The 24864-nt window shown below is 44.5% G+C and overlaps 2 protein-coding genes across 3 annotated transcripts in view; one reads left to right on the plus strand and one right to left on the minus strand.

Moving 5' to 3' along the window:
* The window catches only part of Ance-3 (angiotensin-converting enzyme Ance-3), a 68216-nt gene that overhangs the window by 8214 nt on the left and 35138 nt on the right, over positions 1-24864 (minus strand). For both annotated transcript variants that reach the window (XM_076438860.1, XM_076438861.1), the window contains exon 11: positions 12830-12970. In XM_076438860.1, coding sequence (XP_076294975.1) covers positions 12830-12970 — 141 coding nt within the window. The remainder of the gene's footprint in view (positions 1-12829; positions 12971-24864) is intronic.
* Positions 17679-19959, plus strand: LOC143216095 (uncharacterized). The gene is made up of 2 exons (XM_076438865.1): positions 17679-17826; positions 18347-19959. The coding sequence occupies exons 1-2, from the start codon at positions 17815-17817 to the stop codon at positions 19463-19465; spliced, it is 1131 nt and encodes a 376-aa protein (XP_076294980.1). The 5' UTR covers positions 17679-17814; the 3' UTR covers positions 19466-19959.

Here is a 24864-nt window from a genome sequence, read left to right on the forward strand (position 1 = left end):
GCCAGTTTCGCGTGAGAAAACAGTTGCCATCGGATGGTCTGGGAAAATCCTCTTGAAGCTTCCTCGTCTTTTCTGTCATTGCTCAACGTTACCCGGGAAAATGGTCCTCCCCAAAAATCGCTGCCATTTTGGTCAACGGTCCTCCGTTAATAAATCATCACAGACGATAATGCAACGATTTAAAGTGTTATGGTGCTATCCAATTAATGGTAATCATTGCACAAGTCACCTACAATTTAGTCAATTTTGCCAAGAACATGGTCCTCCAGCATGCTCACCGTCATTGCCATCTACCACCAAGACGATAATGCGACGATTTAGATCCTCGAAGCTTGCCTCGATTAATGCAAATCACAGCAGAAATTACACCCACTTGCAATTTAAATAATTTCCCCATAAAAACGTCTCCCAACATCGTTGCAATTTTACCATCACCTCGTTGCCAACTATCCAACCATTCCCGTAATCATGCCACCAATCTGAAAGCCGAAAGTCTTCCTGAATGAATTTTAATCACGTCGGAACTTAGCTCCAGTTGCAACAGACTTAATCTCGCTTCGAGAAAATGGTTCCCCATCATCCTCCCGGTCGCCGCTGCCATTTTTGTCAACGATTCGCCGACGACTGCCAGTCGATCGTTACCATTCCCGGCAGCGACCGAACGACGAAAAGCCTGAAAGGTCCCGTCAATTAATTTCCATCGGTATAGAAGCCGGAGGATCGAGAGTGAACGTGAACAGGAAAGGTCGTCGACACGGTAGATCGGTCGATCGCGGAACGATCGAGGAACCAGATCGAAAATGGCCGACTACGGGGGAGAGAAATAGGGGCCCCGCGGAGGAATCGGTCGCACGAACATGGAAACGTTTAGGCGAAGGAAACGGCCAGCTGAGAGCAATAAAGAAGTTCGTTACGCGGTCCCCGATGGATCGTCGGAGATCACCTGGCGGCCGATCGTTCCCGATCGTTCTCGATCTCCCGTTATGCCGTCGAACGGCATGGTGTGTCGAACCTTCGCCAGGGATTTTACGGCGGAAACTGCGTCGCAAGAAAAATCGTAAGCGGCGGCCCATTACGTGATTCGATTTACGTCCTCGTTTCACCGTTATCCGAGCTTCTTTCTCCGCGAGACGTAACCCCTTTCCATTTTCTCGTTCACGCTCCCCTTCCCTCGTGCTCGTCGATTGCATCGAGTGACACACCGCGGAGGATCCATGATCTCTGCGTCAATCGTTGTGCAATCGAATTGATCCTGCGTCGGGATTTATCCCTCCGTTCGAACGGTGGAAATCGGTTCCGATTTCTTGAAACTCGGGTGTCCCGTGGAATTATCCACCACCGTGGCACGGAGCAGGTGATTAACTGATGGCTCATCGATGTTATTAAGCAAATGACTCTGCGTGCTGGATTAACATTTGCTCGATTAATGCAGAGTCGTTTCAATCAAACATTGATGCAATCACCGCTGAATTCAATTAAACCTTTTATCGTTTCAACGTTTTAGTAGCTGAAGGATGAACAAAATTATTTAAATAAAAATAAGTTTTTTAAAAATACCACGTTTTTAAAACGGACTAAAAAGTATAAAATAATTTTTCCTAACCCCGTACAGATAGTCCTGAAAATTTGTGGTTTTTAATTTTTAATCGCTATGAAAATACTTCTAAGATTTCAAACGAAAAACGTGGGAAGTTAGTTTAAAATCAATTGCAAAATTTGTACCGGACAAACAAACAGACAGACAAGGATGCGAGCTAATAATTAAAACGTGGTAAAAACGCGATAAAATAAAGCTCTCTTCAATGTTCGTTGCATAATGCTATTGTCTTCTCATTTGCCAGCCCTACCCTCAAGGGAGATCGGTCTCTTTGAAAGTAACCTTCCCTTTCAATTTCCCCAGGCGCCGGCGAGTTTTTTGCGCGCATTATGTAACAGGTCTCCCTTAATTACAAAAAGACCGTGGCTAATTTGACACGCTGTGCGTCGCTTAACGGCTTATCGAGAGCGATAATTGGTCGTAGTGGGTATCAGCGGTGACGCAACCAATTTTTTGGGAAAGTGGAACACACAGTACGTCTTTCCCCTGTCACTTCCGGTTCCTATGTTAGCAAGTTGTAGGCGATCAGGCCCCGTGGGAATTGCCTCGGACATGGTAAAAACATTTCGGTATGCCCCCAACGCAATTTATATATCGGGGCCGGACAATTTCCGGTCGGCGAAATCGCCACTTTCCTGCCCCGAGCGCCGATATTTCGCAACGCGGGATGCTGGCTGACCGATTCTACGCTCTTAACGCGTTGCCCTGGTCAAATCGACTTTATTCGCTTGTGGGAAAGCCATGATGGTCACGGCGAAAGCGACCAACAATGCCGTACTACCAGCCCAGTTCTCAGGGTTGCGATTTTCGGACCAGTCCTACAATGTTGCTATGTACCAGTTTCTCCACCCTGAATATCTCTTTTGCTTCATATGGGCGGCGTTGGTCGAGGAGCTCTCGCTTTTTTTACGTCGACCAAGTAGAACAACCTAGAATCTGCTTCTTGTTTTGTCCATGTGAGTGCAAGCGTTTGTGGTAATTGAGCTGTGGACGATTGTCAGCAGAAAAATGTTCAAAGACAAAATTCATCGTTCGGGTCACTCCTGGCAACACCTTTCATCGCGCGCCATATTTTTTCCCACGCTTATATTAGCTTGCCGAGTTGTCGTTGTTGTTGTATGCGTCAAATCTTGTAATCGAATATTAAACCACTTCCCGATGAGCTAGAGACTTGAAACTTTAAACATGGCTCAGAACTGGATGACAAGCGTGGTTTTCAAAAAGTTATTTTTATATTTTTTTGTATCGTATTCCACGGGAAATTTCTTCTCGATTTAAGCAAAAAAGATAGAAATGCTCAAAAATTTCATTTTACACCGGGCTCCTCCCTTAAGGACGAAGTTTCACGGTGTTATGTCAGCGCGAGACGCCTAAGAAACACCTGAAACAATATGTAGATAGCACATTTTGTTAGGCGTTTTCGCTGTTCTTAGCCGGCGTAATTATAGTTTTACAACTTTACGACTTTGCTCGTCAAGTTTCTGCGATTTCGCAGCGGCGGCGGCAGTGCGGCGCACCTATCATCCATCATTCCTCGAAGCGTTCCACGGCTTTCAATTTACGGAGAGAGGCAGTCAATAGAGACGACGACGATGCATCTTGCCCAACTTAGCACTCGACGCGCGAACCCGTCGTGCTCCATTGTTTAGCGTCGGATCACGAGAGAGCCTTCTCGGTTAGGTTTGCAGCAAAATCCGCGTCTCGAATAGGCTCCCATTCGCCAGCCGCGCGCGCGCGCGCGAGCAGTAGAAGTCACGAGGCCGCGTCCACGAGACCAAGTTCTACTACGGTGGTTTTTTAAGGGTGAACCCCTGACTCATTACGACGGTCCCGTGTCTACTGTGGGAAACGCGTGTCATTTGACTAGAGGGGTACGGTTTTGCACGACGCTGAATCGGTTGTTGGCTGACTCGTTACACGATAGAGACCTTGAGGGGCCCGTCAACCGGCGCGAACCGCGATCGTTCCTATTATTATTGGAAAAACGCCCGTGTCGATTTCCTCGTGCCCCTCCGAGCAGGCCAACGTTGCCCAACACACCGACGAGGCACTTTCGAAAGACGACGCTGTTCGATTATCCGTTCCAAGGACGGGAACGACGATTTGCATGAATTTCACCCGGGTCCCAGTTAATCGCCGTGGTTTAACGCCGATCGAGCCGGTATCTCGCATCTACCTCGATTTATGCGAACTCGATCCCCCCAATGAAATTCCCACCGGACCTTGGATCGCATTCGGTCGCGATATATGCGTGCTCCCGAATCCCGCAACCTTGGACCCACGGATGCTGTATATTTTTTCATATCTTCTCACGAATCCCCGCTTAAAATCTTCAGAAGCTTCTGATTGACTGTGGGGGCAAAACCTTTCGAAACGGTTCTCTCCGTTACCGTTCGAGATATGTGAACGAAATAAAATGGAGACGGTGAGGGCATGTCAGCTCTATATCCTTGATTTTTCTCTCAAAACTTTTTCTCACTCGATTCGGATAGAAAAAAGTGATTTTTCAAAGGTAGTTCACTTGAAACGTTCGACAGAATAAAAAAAGTTTTGGTTGAGAAAAAATCATTTCTCCGAAAGCGATCCCCAAGATCGTTTAGCGACGGTGACCAAAATGTCGGGGGTGTATTACACGGCTATCGAGCCAGTCGAACAAAAACAGTAACAACAAAATTATGCAGGCGAGGCGGATGGAAAACTCGGTCGACCCGCATAATCGTTGGAAAACACGATTATCCGTTTCATTCAGAGTCAGGAATTAATCGAGCAGCAGTTAATCAAACGGAGAGTGAATGAAAAACATTTGCATGGAAACCCGCGTTCCGCTCGAATTCCACCGGGACGAATAACGACAGGGCGCGCGCGCGTTAACACGGCCATTATTCTCGAATCATTGCGGCCGGCCCGGCGAAAAACCAGCCGGACAGAAAGATGGAATTAGCATTCGCTCGAAATGCTAATGGGGCCGAGAGCGTTGTGTTCCAGGAAGCTGAAATCGTATCGACAAACCTCTCTTTCTCTCTGGCTTGCCGGCAACGTCGTTTCTCAACTCTCGTCGCTGCTTTTTCCCCGGGCCCGCGAGTAAAGTTACACGGTTCGCGAAACGGAAGTGCGACGCGTAACAAGCCGGCGCGGCGTGAGTTTCTTCTGCGACACACAAGCGCGTTCTTGCGGTCCCCGATCGCTTTCGTAACCGTGTGTCCGAGGCGAATGGAGGCCTAGAACCTAACCCAGATCGCAGGAAGTTGTCCGTTTTGGACAAGCGCCAGACAGATTGCGATCCATCGATCCGCACGAGCCCCGGCTCGCCGTGATTCGATCCGTTCCTCATCGATCCACACGCTCTTTCGCCCCTCGCGATTTCTCGTCACCCTCAACTGCTGCTCGAATCATTTCTTTAGCAAGAGTGCGGGATGCGTCTTCTCATTTCTCCATAATGCAAAGATGGGGTTTTTCAGTAGTCAAAAGCGCTAGATAAAACATCAATCTATTAGGTTGTCCCAAAAGTTCCTTCCGGAATGTATTCTTTTAATATTGCTAAATAAATATTAGGTTGTCCCAAAAGTTGGTTTTCGATTCATGCACATAATGCAAATTCATGTTAGGAAGTACTAAAACATCAACATAAAGATTATCGCATTGTTTGTATTTATTTAGCAACATTAAAGGAACACATTCCGGAAGGAACTTTTGGGACAACCTAATATAAAAGTCCTATTTCTACGTTTACGAGGCGTAATTTCCATTAGTTGGAAGCACAAAGCTGCGAACAATACAAATTACGCCTCTTAAATGTAAAAACAGGACTTTTGAGGGCGATTGCGGCCTACATTGTTCTTTGATCTAGCGCTTTTGGCCAGGGACCATAACTGTTATAACTAGACTGCGGATTTTATGCATTTATGACAAAAATGGGCATGAGAAATTTAAAGCAGTGGACGAATTACGAAGATTTAAGGACATCGGTGTATTCATTTCAGCGTTTTAAGACAATTAAAAGAAAAAAAGAATTTTTTTTATTAAAAAAACATTTCTTATTTTTCATAAAGATCCGCAGCCTACTTACGGCTCCTTTAGCGATTGGTTGCATTTTAAGAATTTCAGTAGAATCATTTCCCAAGTCTACAAGCATGTCAGAAAACGACTGTGCCACTTCAGCGGAAATTATTTTTAATTCCTGTGACTGTTTTAGTAATTGCTTGTCTGAACACGTCGTAAAATGGCCTACAACTTTAACATCCCAAGAAACGTCTTAATTAAAAATTGTTTCCTACACTCTCATCTGCTAAAATTTTTACAAATTTCACGCAGAACATGCAATAATAAGCGATACGATGTGTGTCTACTACGCAGACTGGCGAGATCTGCGATCAAGCGATCATAAATCGTCCGTATCAGACGATCTCGCGTAGAATTCCTAATACGGAGAAATGACACACATACAATGTTCGATTATCCAACACCGTCTGCAGCAGAGAAGTCTTCCGATGGTCCAAGCTCGACCATTCTTCATCCCTGTCTTCGCGCCTTGTTTCACAGTTTCGTAATGTGCATAATGATCGTAATCAAAGGACACTAGGACATGTAGCGCGAGAACCCTGTGCTCGATAATGTTACAAACTCACGGTGAAATATATAGCGAACAACGCAAAGGTGTGTTGTCGATTACAAAATTCTGGATTGCCGAAATTCCGGATTAGGTAATCCTTTCGCACTCACTAGATTTCATTAAACAAACTCTTCGTTGGATATATGGCGTCGTTCATAAATATTTGGGCAGTTGTGACTTCAGAAAAAGATGTAAAAGAATCTCCTGACGAAATCGTCCCTGTTGATTTTGCCGCGCACTCGCACAGATTTAATATTGATCATAAAAATCGTGTGTAATGCCGTTTAGCACGTACGAAATGCTTCGTGGTATAAAATTGTGTGAATAATAATAAATGTAAGTAAAATATGATCTCTCGATTAGGATCTAGAAGGTGGGCAACTACTTATGGCGCGATAATATTCCAGAAATACCTGACGAACTTTCGCCGATCATATTGCTCAACCCTCGTACAAGCAACCATAAATAATTTTCAAGATTCGACATGTAAAATTTTATACATAAATTTTCACTCTCAAACTATAAATCGATGTGCCAGCCGAAGAACGTAAACAACTTGCACGAAATCAAATGGATACAGTAGATGTACGTTAGCTCTGTACAGTAGATTTTTTTCAGAATTTTTGGTCATTCGAGAAGGGTAGGAAAAAATGATTTTCCAAAGATAGTTTTTCAAATCCATTGTGTAACACCTGTCAGATAAATCAGAATTTAGTAAGTGAGTTTCTCGATTGTTACACAAGACATGTGAACAAATCAAAATGCATGTAGTAACTATACACTTCTGCTATGCTTCGTGGAATTTTGTCAAAATTTTTCACCAGCGGTGAAAGCGGGGAGAAATTCATTTTCGAGGGTAATCGAAATCGAAGAAAAATAAAGATACTAATAGACAGTGTTCCTGCTGGAAATCGCTTGTTTCTGATTGAACCGAGCTGGAGTCGGAGAGAGGGGGGAGGATCGTGACGATTTAATCGAGCGAGATTTTCCGGTCGGCTCGCGATTTTAATTAAATCGTATCGCGAGAACGGAGCCAATGATATCGATATCCGGCGGATCGGCGCTGCGCCGCGTCGACCGTGTGGGAGGGCCCCGTCAGAAAATCGAGGAGACGGACGGCAGATTGGCAAGAGAAATTGCGGAACCGAACAAAGGTTTCCCTCTCGTTGACCCAGATAGCAGAGACTACCGGAGATTGTCAAGGGAGGCGATCGGATCGCCACGGGATCGATATAATACGCCTCAGACCCCTCGACCCAATCGTGAATACCGTATTTTCAATCGGCTCCGCGACCACTGTTTGCCTTGTATTCGTCTCGACGTTCCACGAACGATATCCTTCGCTCGAAAATATTCCCGGAACCTTGGGAACTCCCTTTGTCGACTCTTGGATCCCCCCGCAAGACCAACTCCGCGTCCAAACTCCGCGATTCACAATTACTTGCATCAGAACCCACGTCATTTGTTGCAACGCGAGCTTTCACCTGCATTTCGTTAATTACCCATGCCCAGAGAAAAAATCCACGAGAAAGATTGACACACGTTATTAACTCTTGCGCCGCTATTTTATACACCAAACGATTCTTTTTTATCTTTCGTGCCCCGCATACAGGGCCACAGTCTCTGCAAGCCTGTCTTTGTACGAACCAGAAATTCAATTTTTGTTAATTTATTCTTCTTCGGCGATTTTAATCCACGCTGAAACGCGATTTTCATTTACAAGTATTTTCCCCTTGTTAAGCATCTGCACATTTATTTACGGAAAATGAATTGAAATAAAGAGAGATTGGGGTTAGGTAATCGGGAGTGGAATTTTTACTTTCTAATTGTCATTATGCTCGCTCGTAAATCCGTCGAATAAACTTTAACTTTGGAAGAATGGAATAAATATTGAAATTTATGTCATACGGATTCTAAATTCTTTCCTGAAAATATCGCAAAACTGGTTTCGCTATCTGGTCTTTGCAGACTGGCCCATCAATTTATATTTCCAATACACAACATTTTTTGCAAAGAATCTAAAAGCTTTCAAGTTGTCTAGACACTCTAATTAGGGCTACACGAATATAATATCGCTCTTTTCCTTCAGATTAAAAATAAACACATTATTACGAAACCTATAAGTTCATAGCTGTAATGATTGGCCACGTGAGGGTTCGGATTGGAGTTAACACTAGAACTAACGAGGTTAAGACAAAGCTAGTCAAAATGATTGGTCTTTAATAATAATAGAATATTTTTATATTTATTAATTTATTATACCATCTTAAAAAAAGAAAATGGGGTCGAATATGTCTTTGAAAATATTATGTAGTGGTAAACTTCCAGCTTTAGACCCTCCTTTTATTTTTTCCAACTGGATCTTGTATACTTTCATTTTCGTCTTAAGAACTTGAAGGCACACAAACACGTCTTCTTTTATGTAAATACAAAATATTTTTTAATTCACTTTCCGTGGATTCTTGAAAATTTTCTTTGCCTCTATAATCTTGTTATTACTATTTAGCCTCCCCTAAACGTAAAATTTACCGTATTTATTACTACTATCACTGTAAAGTTCAATTTAATTTTCTTCTGATTCACTTTCTTCATGCTCATACAATTCCCCATTAATCCCCATCCTCGATATCAGTGCATTCCATTGGTATATTGTTCACTTTTCGCAACAATTCAGAGATTTTCAATCGTTTTGCCATTTTTAGTAAACTATCGTTATATAAAAAAGAAGAAGGTCCTATTCCAACGGCTGTGGTATACAAAATGACCGCGTGAAACAACATCGATAACTATGTTACGTTACATCGCAGCTATGTTTATGTTGTGGCGCCAAAATAATATTAACGTTGCGCAAAACATCAATAAATCTATCTAAATATCTAATAAACGATTCGGTAAACAAATTATTGAATACTTTTTCACTTAGAGCAGTACCAGTCAAAATGACTGGTATTGGTATAAGTAACCCCATGATACAAAATTATTTTGATTCTAAATAAAGTAAACAAAAATAAAATTCAATATATTACTCCTTTAGTCGCCGCTGTAAAAGTAATTACATCATTGCGGGAAAAACATATAACATGAAGTAGGAATTTTAAAATGAAATTGCAGAATCAGCCATTTTGACTGGAACTGGTAGTTCTAGTTAATTAAAATCCGACCTTTCCCTCCAGAAGAATGAGTATCTCAAGAGGATTTGCACCGTGTAATTTGCAAGTGGCAACAGACAGGCGCAGAGAAAATTAAAAATACTTCTTTTAGTGTCCACGGATCGGCGTATCGCGAGGCCCATCGCGAATTGTAATTTACGACGTCGCGGTTGTATTACGCACGAATCTCGCTTTCCTTGGAACCCCACGCATCGATGTCTCTGACGCGTAACCGATGCTCGAGCGTGAAAAAAAACTTTACTGCTTATTACAGCTCTATTTTCTTCGCCTTCTTCGGTTTAACACCGTTTACGTAACCGCGAGAAATTCTAACAGGTGTTCGCTCGTTTCAGCAACCTTTACGATCACAATAAAATTCTTCGGTTTCCGATCGTCTCACCTTGATTTCGACCGGTCGGGCGCTATCTAAACATTGTCTAGCACAATATTTTTTACGAATTTCGTTTTCGACACGAATTTGGAATCACCGTTTGCGTCACCGCATCCGGCTCTACTTTTACAAAACGATTCGAACTGGACACATTTCGGGCCTGATAATGCGGGAACCAAATCGACAACTTTTTTCCCGGTTCTCGTGAATGGCCTTTGAAATTCTTTCTGGTCCCAGTTTTTACCACGCGATCTTTTCAGACATTTTTATCACTAGACTGCGGATTTTATGCATTTGTGACAGAAATGGATAAGCACAATTTAAAGCAGTGGGCATATTAAAAAGATTTAAAGATATAATTAAAAGAAGAAAGAAATTTTTATTTCACTCCTGTGACTTGCAATCAATGCAAGATTTTTCATTTTGCATGAAGATCTGCAGTCCATTTATCACTGACTAGTAGGGATGGAATCAAGTATCTCGCAAACAGGTTCGAACCTTGATTGATGGAATTCGAACTCTCTATAAGTACTTCGGAAAAAGGAGATAATACTCCCAAGTTTACTCAAACCTTTGCCAGATGATGATTTCCAAGATTCGAGTGCTACTTGTGAAAGTTTCGATTACTTTCAACATCGAAGTACTTATAAGTATCTTTTCGAAACTTTTAAGTACTCATTCCGAGGTTCGATGACTACTTGTATACAATGAATACTTTTCAAGTATAATCATTGAAACTTTTATTGCTTTTAAGTAGTAATCGAAACCCATGAAATGAAACTTGGTTATTGAACTTGACTCGGATTCGTGAGTACATATTGAACTTGATCCCATCCCTACTGACTAGTCCTACATCCTTTACTATAGAATTGTTCAAATTATAAAGACTCCATTAGCGTCCTTGCCGCATTCAATTGCACAACTTCCGGTTGAAAGCCATCTCCAGAAACAGAATAGCTAGGTTATACCATTAAAATACTAGGAACCTCGAAATAGACCCAGGTCCCGCCATCGAAGTGTCAATTAGGGCCATGTCATTCCCCAAGACAATTCCGCGGGATCGCCAGCAGAGCTGGTGTTCGAAAATAACGAAGAAACCCGATCGTTCCGTCATCGAGCCATAAAAACGACCGGCAGCGCCGCGCCGGCAGGAAATTCCGAGTTCCACTTTTTAAAAAAAAAAAGTCAGATTGCGCACTGGTAACAGAAGTAGGGGACGCGTCCGCCATTTGCCTATCGCCTTGAATGTATAATCGGAATCCATAATCAGGGAATCGTTGATCAGCCTCTCGCCCGTTCGGTGTTCCTGTTCTCTTCCCTTTTTCGTCGCGGAACACTAAATTCGCGTTTTTTGCCTAACATTTTGCAGAACTAGCCGCGCCAGCGATCGATAAATAATCCTCAGGTATTGTTAAAACGTCGGCCCGGTGAACCCGACTGCATTCAGCCCCGAGATCTTTCCGAAACCAAAGAGGAATGCATATTTCTTGCCGGACTGCATATATTCAAATGCGAACTGACGGGGATTTTGGAATGTGGTTGAAATGTTCGTTTCTCAATAGCAACATGGCCGACCATTCTGAACTGTAGGAGAAACCTCGATTTGCCTAACTCAAGTCCATCAGGCAGTTCTTGTCAAATAAATCGATTATTTAGAGGCTCGTCAGAATTATCGACTTTCTATCGGTATCGCCGCCGTATTCGTGTCTCGAAGAAATTGACAGAGCGGTTTCGAGCGATCCTCCTTCCGTGCTACCACCTCGTCTGGCGGAATTACGCTAGTTTTACGACACTTTAACGCCGCATTAGCCGGCTTAGTGGCACGGCGATGCTTTTTGCCGTTTGTTAACACGCTGGTGCGTTTCGCTAACCGGTGAAAAAAAAGCCGCGAACAGTTCGGGAACATTTGTCATCCCGTTTAGAAAGTCCTCGACGCTAGGTCCAGCATAGCGAAATCCATGAAGGGATTTAGCTGTAGCTCGCTTTCGTTAGGCTGTAAATTAGGCTCATGAATAATCACCTATATTAGACGATGGATCGTTATACTCTCTGGACTCTAATCTTAGACATTCTTATTTGCATACCGACGCGAAGTGCTTCAAATCAATGCTTTCAGATATTGAGGAATGTTAATTCGAAAAATTCCTCAAGATCTCCCAAGAAACTAATTTGATCGGTGAAAATGAAACGCTGCGTGTAAAGATGATTATATTCGACAAATAGTAAAATGGATTTACGCAAAATATGTCGCAACAACGAATTGATAGAGGACGAAGAGTTGCGAGATCTACAGTGGCCCACAAAAGTGTTCGTACGCCCTTTAAAACAGAATAACTTTTTTATGATTGTACCAAACGACCTGATGTTTTTCGTAAGCAATTAGATGCATTGGTTTACTAAATGACGTGCAACAAAATTTTCCAGAAATTATAATTTACAAGGTTACATGCTCGAATAAGAAAGGCATTTTTTAAAACTTTTGCTTACTTTTAAAACTCCGCTCAAAATCCACAGAATCGTTCCTTCCAGAGTCAACCGATTTCGATGAAATTTTCAGTATGAGTACAACTAACATACATCTAGAAAACATATATTTTAAATTTTCATTGAGGGCCCAAATAAAAAGTTTTTAAAAGTGCCTTTTTTTATTTTTGCATGTAACCTTGTAAATTATAACTATCGTAAAATTTTTACTGCACATCATTTAGTAAACCAATGCTTCCAGTTGCTTAGAAAACATCAGGACGTTTGGTACAATTATAAAAAAAGTTATTCTGTTTTAAAGGGCACACGGACACTTTTGTGGGCCACTTACGAGAACCAATGCGTTAGATCAGATAAAATCGATCAACTTGCTGTACTTTCTTTCGAAATAGACTTCGGTTGGAAAAAAAAATTGAATTATTCATTTGTACGCCTAATACGAATAAAAGAAAGTCTACAGAAAATAAACGACTATATCCAGGAGAAACGTGAACGCATCAATTCTTGTCTAATATAAATTCAAAATTTATAGCTAACATCTTTATCGCCGAATAGTTTTCCAGTCTAATAATGATCAAATCAAGTGAACAACCACTCACCCCAGGATCCGGCCAGCCTCGGGACTCCTGTAGAAATCGCATCTATGCAAGGGTCTCCTGGGATCGTCTATGAACCTCTGTCCAGCAGCGTTGCACATCGCTCGATACAGTTGAAACTGTAGAACACCGGCGACGAAATTCCTGGAAAAACGTAGGAGAAAGTGAATTAGGTATACGAGGACATCTGGCAGGCATCGATCTTCGATCCGACCGGATCCCAGCGATCCCTGGATCCGGCCGATCGATCTCGAACAATGGAAGTGGGTATAGTTCGCGCTTGAGGAGCAGGACAATCGACGCGAGAGTCAACGGAACCGCGACCGGGTGAGAAGAGATTAATTGCCGGAGAGCGTTTAATGACCCCCCTCTGTAACGTCTCGCGATCTATGAAGAAACTTCGGAGACTGAGTTCTCAAGGCCAGTGTCAACGAGGTCGATCCGCTAGCTATTCCTTTGAAGACTCGTCACGAGGTCGAGCTCTCTTCTTCCCTGAATAGATCGCGAGACACGGAGGAGACTGGGAGAGAGTGAAAACATGTGGTTTCGACGCAGGACTCTTCATCGGCGACGACCTTTACGTAATATCAGGGTGTTCGCGATCGTTCTACGTGTTACGTCCACCTTTACTTTCCATCGAAATAAGGCCGGCATCCAGAATAGCTCGGAACCATGGAATGTCGCTGTTTCTCGGATCATCGTTTCATAACGAGCCAATTTTGTTCCCGTGCGTCAGCTTTCGCGAAGTCTCGCTGGGGTTAACACGGAGAATTTGGGCGGAGCAAGATGGCCGTTTTAGCGAAAGGGCTAATCGTCCCTTCTACCGCCGAAGCCCTTCGTCGATCATTAGACTGCGGATCTTTATGCATTTATAGCAAAATTGAGAAGATGAAATGCAAAATTGTTGAAAAATTTTCAAAATCGAAGACATCAGTATATCGTTCCTCCTTTATTAAAATCATTAAGAGAAGAAATAACATTTCTTGCAATCGATGCAGACAATTTTGATTTTGCATAAAGATCTATTGATCATTCATTCTTTCAAATAAATTGACTTTGGCTTATGATAAACACGAGCGGCTGCAATTTCAAACAGTGAACGTATTAAACGAATTGGGGGATTCATTAATTCCGACCTACTAAAATGATCGAAGGTCGAAAGATTTTGCATAAAGATTCGCAGTCCACTCGTAAAAATTGTTTTCGCAGCTGCTTTCTCGAATTTTTTTAAAACAATCTTCTGGACGTTACTGTCGCATAAAACACACATACACTGCAGAACTTGCTACGGACGGGCTCAATATTATCGAACGACGAAAATTTAGGACTTCTAAAAATAAACGAATGAATGTGTATTCTCTATTTTTCGGCTTGATCAATCAGCTACAACACGTATAATAAATGTGCATAAATTTCAGCGATATATATTCGTCGTATTTTCGCCGTGCCATTTTTAAATCTTTTCTGAATCGAAGGAATTTCGGAAAATTGAATCGAGACTATCACGTCAATTTTGTCAGAAATGCATGAAAGTTCTCTAAAGATCGTGATAGTGATCGAGATGAAGCGAGGAGCACTGACCCTGGCAATGATAGCGCAGGAATTTCTCGGGATAGATCGCCGATTGTTTTGCGATTATTTATGACTCAATTCGCGGGGTTCTAGCGCCGACGGCGGAGTAATGCGGAGCTAATTAATGCGAACGAAGGTGAAACCGAACGGATTGGCTAGGGTCAGCGATTACGGCCGGCTAAGAATAATCCTGCAGGCAAATTTTATCGATTGACCTTTAAGATCTACCCACGTGGATAGGCGAATCGCGTGTCTCTAGTCGGGCGCCGCGACGCGACGCGAACGAACCGATCGAACACGTCGTTTCGTTACGTTTCGTCCCGATACGAACGGTGGCTCTCCTCCGTGTAGCGATATTCAAGGGAAGGGAAACAGCTTTGGCAATAATTGGGAGCAAGGCGAGACCTTCTCCGTGAACGGCGCGAGAGAGCCCCGGTGATTCATGGATCCGCGTTCTGCTCGCGTTTTTCCAGCCGGATTTATCGCTGACGATAAGCGGCTCCCGGCAATATTCATAGATCGTCGCCGGTAGGGTGAGAATTTTTGATTCATCGACGCTTCCCGCCGACCCGTTGAATAACTCCGCGTCCGGATGCCTGCGGAATCGACTTGCAAATCTCGTCCGCCACCCTGATCCCCCCCCCCCCAAAAAAATCGATTCCGCAGCTTTTACGAGCCGCAAGAAGGAATTTCGGGAAAGAATTTCCTCCCCGCGACGATCCTTTGTCCGATTTATGCGACTTCGATGCCGAAAATTATTGCAATCAACGAATTACGAAAATCAATTTTTTCTTCGTCATCTACGTTTTTAATTCGCGGACTTTTATGCACTCCCGAAAGCAGTCACTTTCTAATATGCGAAAACGTGTTGAGCTGCCTCGCCTTGATCATATTTTCATGGTTTAATACCATGTTATAATTATACAATGACTGTAAACGCTAATAATTCAGACACCACATCCACACGTCGAACAACGACAATAATCTTCGTCATCGAGTAAAAAATCGATCAAGCCGAATGGAATTGCGAGCGACAGAGACGCGAAGTGACTGCAGTCCTATTATACGGTCCGACTCCTCGCGATTTTAATATAATTAGTTTCGGGTCGATCCCTCGGGTATTCTGTCGATATCTCCGCCACGTAAATTCCTCAAACCGTAATGAACGAGTGGCTGAAAAATTCGATAGAGCGTTCCGCGAAATCGGGTAGCTATAATTGTTCCACCGCGGCGTTTCTAAATTAAATTGGAGCTCTCAGAAGTATTTCAAGAACGTTTGAAAAAAAATCGAGTGGAGTCCAGACTCTTGACATCATCGATAAAACTTAATTTAATTTACCGCAGTCGTGCTAAATGAATTGTATCGTTTTTGTAAATGCTCTAACATTAAAAATGCCTTGAGAAGTAACGTCAGGAGAACACAGCTGAATCTAGAAAACGATTATCGCCAGCAAGAAGGTGCCATCATCTTTAAACCAATCGTCACTCTCCCTTTCCATCGGTACCATTTAATTTGTCTAAATAATTTAGCTAAACAAATTGTATCCTTGTCGTAAATGTTCTGACATTAATAATGCCTTGAAAAATCGTGTCAGGAGAGCACAGGTGCATCTGGAAATCAATTACCGCAGTTCGAATGAAGAGAGCGGCGTGCAAAGATATTCCAGCATTGAAAATGCCTTGAGGAACGATGTCAGGGGAGTCGGGATGCAACCAAAAAACATCGTCGTTTGCAGTAAACACCGGGCAAGGCTAAGTAGGCGTCCGCGTAGAAGAAAACGGAACCGCGGAGCCGCCGCCGCGTGCCTAGTGAGGGAAATCGTGACGTAGGACCGCGTGTCTCATGAAAGGGAGTAAATGGTTGCACCTACGAGATTGGCGGCAGATAAATCCTACGAGAGAGTCTTACGCTACACGTGAACACGTAACACACCGTCGAGGTTGCCTCGAGGAGAAGGACGAGGCGAACGACGGAGAAAGAGAGGAGAGGAGATCGAGAGAGCCCCAAACGAGAAGAGATTCTTCTCTCTCGTTGCAGCGATAGCCGATCCGATCTTCGGGACAGACCCGAAATCTGCGAAAAGCAAAAAGACGATCGCGTTCCCGCGTGGTTCAAGGCACCGCCAACACAATTTTCGGCGCCGGGACCCGAACCCGGATGCTCTCGCACAGTCAACGGACCTTTCCCTTTCACTCGGAATCGTTAACGGCGCAGGGCGCAGCTGGCTCTCCGGGAAATTGATCAAGAAAAGATATTTTATCCGAAGCGACGTCCGCCTGGAATGCAAATTCCTCCGCGAGCACGTAATTCGTAAAACGCCTCCCAGCTTTTTCGGACGTTGCGTCACACACGCGATGCTAGCCTGCCGATTTATACGGGAATTTTCGCTAATTTTTATGGGAATACCTATATTTTATGAGAGATTACTACATTTCGCTGAAATTACATCAGATTTCTAGCATATTTGCAATCAAACGAATTTATGGTATTGTACAACCGAATGGGCTCTAAATTTTTTTAAGCAGGAGAGAGAGAGTTGACCATCTCTACATTTTATGTCTTCGATCCTTGCGGGATCGAACAGGAGAAATTCAAATGAAGCTGATAGAAATTTGTCTTTCAATTCATGAGACTCCTTAAAATTCGCCTAATTTAAAATGCAACAGGAGAATCTGTTGGAGACATAGAGATGTGTTGAAGACTATTATATACATAATGTCTCTGTTTCTCTTTGTTCCAACACGTTTTTACAATGTGTCTTAACATTAACGTCAAATTTAAACTCACTATGTCTTCCGAGATTGAGATACTTCAGCCAGTTATGCTTCTAAGTCCAATATGTCCCAAAACAGCAGATATACATTGCTGAATTCTGTAGAGAGAATTGAATCCCGTATCTTTCTACTTCAAGGGCTAACTTTAAAAGCTGATAAACGTTCCTGCAGCTAACAGGAAGGTAGCGACTTGTACAGACTTCCGAGTGCATCGAAATCGCGGGAGAAGTGCAGGACGTGGTCGAAACAGGGTCAAACCCTCAGGCGTCGAACCGAAGAAACGACTGCCGCTTGTCGGGCCATCATCGTTGTTCGCGTAACAGGTAAGCCCCGGCGTCGGGCCTCCTCAACAGTGGAAGAAGAAAACGAAACCGCGTTGTCGTCGAACGGAGAGGGACGGTGTTTTCGAGAGAGGCGTGGGGGGGGGGGGACAAGGAGGCGAGTCGGTGTGTGCCCCAAAGGGGAGTGGTAGCGGATCGTGGTCGTTCGTTCGACGCGAACAAAGAGGTGTAACGTGGGGGGTACGCGAGTTGGGCCCGGGTGGCGAAGGCGAAAGTATGCCGCGTATATAAGGGGACGAACCGCCGGCAATCAGCATCCAGTTCACTTCTGGACGCACCTGGAATATCTCGAGAGCAAAAATGAGAATCCTGGTACGTGGAGACGTGTGGCGAGCCTCTCGCTAAACTTCGACGCACAGTGACGGCTTCGGGAAAACATTGAGCTTCGGAGAAACGCTTAGCCTAACGTTCGACACTTTGGGGACCTAGTGAACGAATCGCGGGGGTGTTCGGATATAGTGACCACGAGGATGTCATAAATCGACTGAATTCACACAGAAAATTAAAATCACGCTTCGGAATCGGTTCAATCGAGTTTCCCTTTCGTTTAACGGGAGAGTACGACGTCGGAAGTACGACATCGAAATTTCCTAGGAAATTAGTCTGGCTGTCTGGAGCTGTTCAAACGGGTTTCTTCGAGTTTCCCTTTCGAATTACGGACGAGCATTCTGGATGTACTTTGCTCGCGTCTTCGGAAAATTCAAGTCTCACTGTCGCGAATGGTTTAATCGAGTTTCCCTTTCGAATCGCGTCGGACGTGTCGCAGTGTCTAAAATTTTCCTTTCGATTTCGTTAGCGGGGTGTCTGACGGGTTTGTCTGTGCTCGTTGCAGGTCTACACGGCGGCGATAGCCCTGCTGATTTCGGCGGCCTGGGCCGAGGAGAAGGTTGTCGAGAAAGTGGAGGCGCCGTTGGAGGACAAGACAACGAAGAAGCAGGAGAAACGCGGGCTGTTGGGTCTCGGCTACGGTTACAGCTACGACGGCGGCTACGACATCGGAGCCGGTGGCCACGGTGGTCTGGAACTCGGCCACGGATACGGAAACCTGGGTCTGTCGGGTGGTTACGGCGGTCATGTCCTCGATCATGGTCACCAGGAGCACATCAAGACGGTCACCGTGGTGAAGAACGTCGCTGTACCATATCCCGTTGAGAAGCACGTGCCGTACCCGGTAGAGAAGCCGGTGCCGGTCCCTGTGAAGGTCCCGGTGCCTCAACCGTACCCGGTGGAGAAGCCTTATCCAGTCAAGGTGTTCGTGAAGGTTCCGGTGCACGTTCCGCAGCCGTACCCGGTCGAGAAGAAGGTGCCGTACCCCGTTCACGTGCCGGTCGACCGTCCTTACCCCGTCAAGGTCTACGTGCCGCAGCCGTACCCAGTCGAGAAGCACATCCACGTCCCTGTCAAAGTACCAGTGCCACAGCCGTACCCGGTCGAGAAGCCAGTCCCAGTGCCAGTCAAGGTGCCCGTCCACATCCCACAGCCGTACCCGGTCGAGAAGATAGTGCACGTCAAGGTTCCAGTCGACCGTCCGATCCACGTGCCCGTGCCAAAACCATACCCAGTGCACGTTGAGAAGCATGTGCCCTACCCAGTCGAGAAGCCAGTCCCATACCCAGTCAAGGTACCCGTCGACAGACCGTACCCGGTCCCAGTCGACAGGCCGTACGCCGTTCCAGTGAAGGTACCCGTACCGCAACCGTACCCGGTCGAGAAGCCAGTCCCATACCCGGTTGAGAGGCCTGTACCCGTCGAGGTCAAGGTACCCGTCGACAGACCGTACCCCGTGCACGTCGAAAGACCCGTGCCCTACCCGGTCGAGAAACCAGTCCCATACCCAGTCAAAGTACCCGTAGCGGTACCGGTACATCACGAACACGATCACGGCTACAGCACCGGCTACAGCTCCGGCTATAGCGCCGACTGGGCCGGCGGACACGGAGGTTACCACTAAACAACGAACGACGTCGGTTCCGGGTAGCTTCCGCTAGACGGTACGCTACAGGTAATGTACCCGACACCGGAAACAACTCGGCCAATCGACGATCTTCTAGGTTACGCGCAAGTTGGAGAAGAACAAATTGATCGGACGTTGTCGTGGCACGCGGCACCCCGTCCACGCACACCACTCTGTCCTCGTGTACCTGGATCACAGACGCGGAGGAATCCCGATTACGCTGGAGGATGATCGGACACAGGCGGTCGCTTTCAACTTCCTCGATATATCTCTCTCTGTCTCTCTCTCTTTGACCGCGAACACGATCGAGGAGATCGCTGGGCGGCGCGTGCCACCGATACGGATGAAAGGGAGATACTCATTAGGTGTGTGGAGACTGTCTTTCGGTGGACTTCGCTCGAGAACAGCCCGCTTATCTCACTTTTTCTACATCGACATAGCAGAATATGTATTTTTTTTTACGAAATATAAATGTTAGTAATTGTGAACCCCGCTGTTGTACAGATACCGCACCCACTGGCTTCCTTTCGTTACAACTTCCTTGTCGTTTACAGTTTCCCTGAAGAAGAAATTACGTCGAGACTGAGATCGGGAAGTAAAATTTTACTTCAGTTTTTCGCAGAAACTACCTCGTTAATGTAGGACGAGTGGTCGATTGAAGTAACCTGGTCAGATTAACACGTTCGCTACCAGTGTCATCGATAAGTGACGTCCGCAACCTCGCAGCGTACTTAAAGCTAGTCGAATCAATGTTATTTGTTGATTAAAGTACACATCGCGATATTCAGTTAATCCATGACTACCTCCTGCTGAATCGTTTCGACACGTTGCCTACCAGCGATTATTTCACAACTTTTGAAAGCCCATGGCTGAAGACTACTTCACAGTAGGATTTTTCAACAGGATCAACAATTGAAAGTGGAGAATTCAGAAATTTTCGTTCCAAGAATTCCAGATTATAGTGTAGAAGAAGATTTCTAAGGGATAATTCTGGATAGCAACCCTTAAGGATCGGGCTATTATTTTTGCCCGGATCCAATACCTTGCTGGAAGGCTGGGTTCCCGGCGACCTTCCGCGTTTCCCGACGCCGTCACGACTTGTTAAACAATTTCCACTTTCATTTTCCGCATGCCCGGCTCGGCCGCGAGCGTCCTCGTCATTAAGCGGCTTATAACGATGCTCAGGGTAGCCGACGTTCCGGAAACGAGCGGTGATCGTCGTTTAGTCGCGTCACGATCGGATGCTCGGCCCTTCGAGAACCGCCACGGGTTATTGTACTGTTTGAGAAATCGCCAGGTGATTACAGTCATCAGTGGAAAACCCAGCGTCGTTCGATTTCTGCGGGGAAAGTTTCCCGGTCGGGCCCGGCCGGCACGGCGCACGCCTGTCCACCCAGATGGCGATGCACCCGATGCACCGATGCAACGAACGAGGCAACCGCGACCCAGTTCGCCCGCTGCCAAGGCGGCCCTGCCAAATCGATGCTCTTGATCACCCCTCGCGTCCACGTGCCCTCGTAATTCGCCCCGACGTGCCGCCGCTCGACGGCTCGCCACTCTTCAACCCAATTCTATTTTCCCTGGGATGATGCGAGCCTAAATTTCACACCCAACCCCTGCCGCTGGGCCACTCGCGGACCTACGCCGATGACGGATATCGTGCTGCCTTTTTTTAGCCGATATTTAATTTCATCCCTTAACGCATTCAATGCCCATTCGAATAACTCCGCCTCTCATTTCTGGGAGACGTGGCACTTAAAGTGTTAAAGAGTGTAAAAGAATCGTCAAGAAGTTGTACAATTTTTCTCTTCGCGTATGTTCGCATGAAACGATCTAACAGAAAAGTAGCAAAGAGGATTGAGGAGACCAGCAATCAGCATCGAAGCCAGCGAAGAGGCCAGCAAACGCGCCTCCGGATAATTACCGATCGGAGAGGAGTATACAACAGTCCCCTGACATTTTCGAGCTGAAGATGGAGTCGCGACTGGAAGAGCGTTTATCAAGACGACGGGATCGGAGCCCGTGGTTCCGGAGCCGCCGGAAACTTTAGCAACCGAGAGAAGCACCGTTCAATTACCTTGGTTGCAGCGTTCGTTGGGCAACCGCGTGGACGCTCCTCGATTTCGATTCTCGCGAGGAGTTGTGCTGAATAGTTGCCCAACGACTACGGGAAAACATAGAAATTGAGGAAACCGAGCAAGGAAGCCGAAACTGCGACGGGAGCTTCGTACAATTTTTATGTCGCATAAAGATCCGCAGTCTAGCGGTGACCATCACGGCCAAAGTGGAACGTGTTGATCGAAGATCGACTTCGAAGCTGCGAGGCGCCGGACAGTGAAAGAAGAAGATCGCTGGTAGCTAGTTAATTCGTCCACGGTTAAGTTCTTTGCTCGGTTCGACCCACTTCGGGGCCGTGCCCAAGCCACTTGACTCACGAACGACTTACGTGCCTGTCCATTGGACGAGCAGAGAGCCGGTCGTTGCGCAATCCTCTCGTAGCCGCACGCGACTACGAGCCTGAAAGCGAGAGACCGACGACGAAATGATCGCCCCTGGCACGAGACCTGGTTCTCGCGCCGCTGCTGATCGATTCTTTTCACTTTTCACGACTTTTTCACCTGTCTGTCTGCTTCCATAACCCTTTTCCAACAGTGCAAATCATTTTCCTCGAATTGTTTATCGACAACAGTCAGGGCCCGCTCTAGGGACGCTCGGGACATTTGTCCGGGGCGCCAAAATTTAGGGGCGCCATTTTGGCTGTAAGTGTGAGAAAAATATTGATGTGTTGAATACCCGATTAATAGAAAATTTGCTTTTATTAAAATTTAAATAAGATTTCTTAAATAAAATTTAAGAAATTTATTTTAAAAATATATATATAAATATTCTTAAGGGGCGGCAATTTGTCTTTTTGTCCGGGGCGACGTAACCGCTAGAGCGGGCGCTGCAACAATTTTTATTTTGCCCCCCTTGTTTTCTAACCCCCTTTGTTTGATCTCAAAAAATTTGCTCGAAAATGATGTTGGTGGTTTGGTTCCATAGTCAGACTTGTTTCAAGTGAGTTAGAGAGATTTAGTAACATTAGAAGAAACATTTAAGATGTTGATGAGCAAAGATGAGTTAAAAGAATAGTTCAAGAAGAGAATTTTTATGAAAACGACTACCAGGAATATCGTTTGTTTTGACCACTTCGTTGCTTCGTTCGAACTTCTCGCCGCGCTTTCTGTCCGCTAGTAACCACTTTACAGAACCCTTTCACTCGACGTTCGTTGGTAAGCTAGTCGTGCGACTTTCTCAACTGTTGATACATTCAATATTGCTCACATTTGTACAAGCTTTAATTTAAAACTTCCTCTTAAATTCTATATATGTACAATATATGTCACAAGTATGAACAATATATGTCACAAATATGAACACTGCATCTTCAGGGAAAAAATAAATAAAACGATTCAGAGCGACAATCAACCCGATAAAACGATTTTTCTGGAGAACAAGAACGTTTTACCTACTGTTGAAAGAAGTATTGATCTAGGAACCATCTATGAAACGTTACCAATATGGAGTACACTGCCTATACCAATATACACCTTTTAGTTTCTCATTATTTTTTTAATAGATATAATAACATCGACACGTTTGATATAATAGAAACTTTATTACAAAAAAGTGAAAACTACAGATTAGTTTTTTATTCAAAAATTTGGGTTGGAAACCGCTACACTGGATAGAAAATCGAAGATCAAATTCATTTAATTACATCAACCCGAGAAGCAATGTTTAAGAAATCTCCTTTATAGTTTGTTAAAATTCTGAAATACATGGAATCGGACTAATTATGCAGCATGTCCATTAACAGTAGCCGAGCGGTTTATCTTCAGGCTCATCAGAACCGCGTCGCGTGTCTTTCCCCCGTTGCTCAACTTCGAGCATTTAACTATCTCGTTCACGATAAAAAATCGATCAGAAGTAACAGGATTGAGCATTCACGGACCATAACCATCGCGTGTCGGTCGCGAAATTCGAGTAGGATAGTCTCTGTTAACGCGATCGTCGGTTTCTCTCGTTGTTAGGAGTCACGGTGTTACGTTTGTTGGCACGAGCTGTCCACCTCACTTCGAGAGACCACAAATCCAAATCGCGTCGCGATTTCCGTAAACATAGTTCACGTCCACGAAAGTATGGTATGGTGTGAACATTGTTCTTAAGCTTCTCTCTGTGTATGGGGTACAAATGCACCTCAGGCTGTCAAAAATGCAACGAAAAAGTTGACGACTGGAAAATTTGCAAAAATGTTCTAGTGATGCTATCAGTGATGTATCAAATTTTTTAAAATCACAAAGGATCGTAAGTATAACTTAGGAAAAACGCCGAGAAAAGTTGTATTTAATTTTTTCAACTATGAAGCAACCACTCTCAAGAATTTGAAAAAAATTGAGCATAATACTTACGGTAATATTTCATTGCTAAATTAAATCTATGATAGTCAACTTTAGATTTCTATATGAAATCTGCATTTTTTTCGTGCTTCTCATTTTTTACAACCAGACTTCGCAACAGAAAAATCTGGAAATGATACCTAATATGTGGCTCAGTATCCGAAATGTGTCAGATTTTTTTCAGAATTTCTAATTCTCAATAAATAGGGAGAATGGGGCAAAAACTGGTTTCTCGATTTTTCTCGATAACTACCCTTACAGATGAGATATGGGGCTGAAACTTGACAGAGAGGGGTCTTTTTGGGTAGATTATCGAATGGTCCAAGCTCGATTAAAATCCCGTCGGGGGCGAACTTCACCACCAAACCCTTCATTTTCCTCCAAAAATGTATGGGGTCCAATTATCCCCCTTTGCACGGTTAACATTAGAACAGCAGTGCACAGAGAGAAGCTTAAAAGCGGTCACATTGTAGTACGCTAATTTTCTGCGGGTCACGGTGCATTGGAGTCGATGTCCGACGGGTGGTAAACGTACGGTGAATGATTAAAATGATGAACTTGCTACTAGAATCGGTACAGTTCATTTTATGCGTTCACGATGACAGGAAAATAAAAAAGAATTTATGAATATTTGTATATCGCTTCCAACATTTACACAATGTTTCAAAGCACAGTGAACAATCCTCTATCCCGCAGCGTCCGTAGACTTTCATTATTCTTTGCACAGTTACAGCAAAAAGTTCTCCTATAATAGTTCTGATGTTCAGAAAGTGAAGACGTTGCAAAAAGGATGACTCGCATCGATTCCTTCGAGGAACACACTCGATTCGACACACGTACGGTTAATTATTAAAACAATACATGCCTTTCGCTTTCACCGACTTCTCCAACAAGATCATTGTCAATTTTAATCGTACAATACGCAAATTTAAATGGAAATCACAGGATTCGTTGAAT

Source organism: Lasioglossum baleicum, chromosome 15 (assembly GCF_051020765.1).
Source record: "Lasioglossum baleicum chromosome 15, iyLasBale1, whole genome shotgun sequence".
Lineage (NCBI taxonomy): Eukaryota > Metazoa > Arthropoda > Insecta > Hymenoptera > Halictidae > Lasioglossum > Lasioglossum baleicum.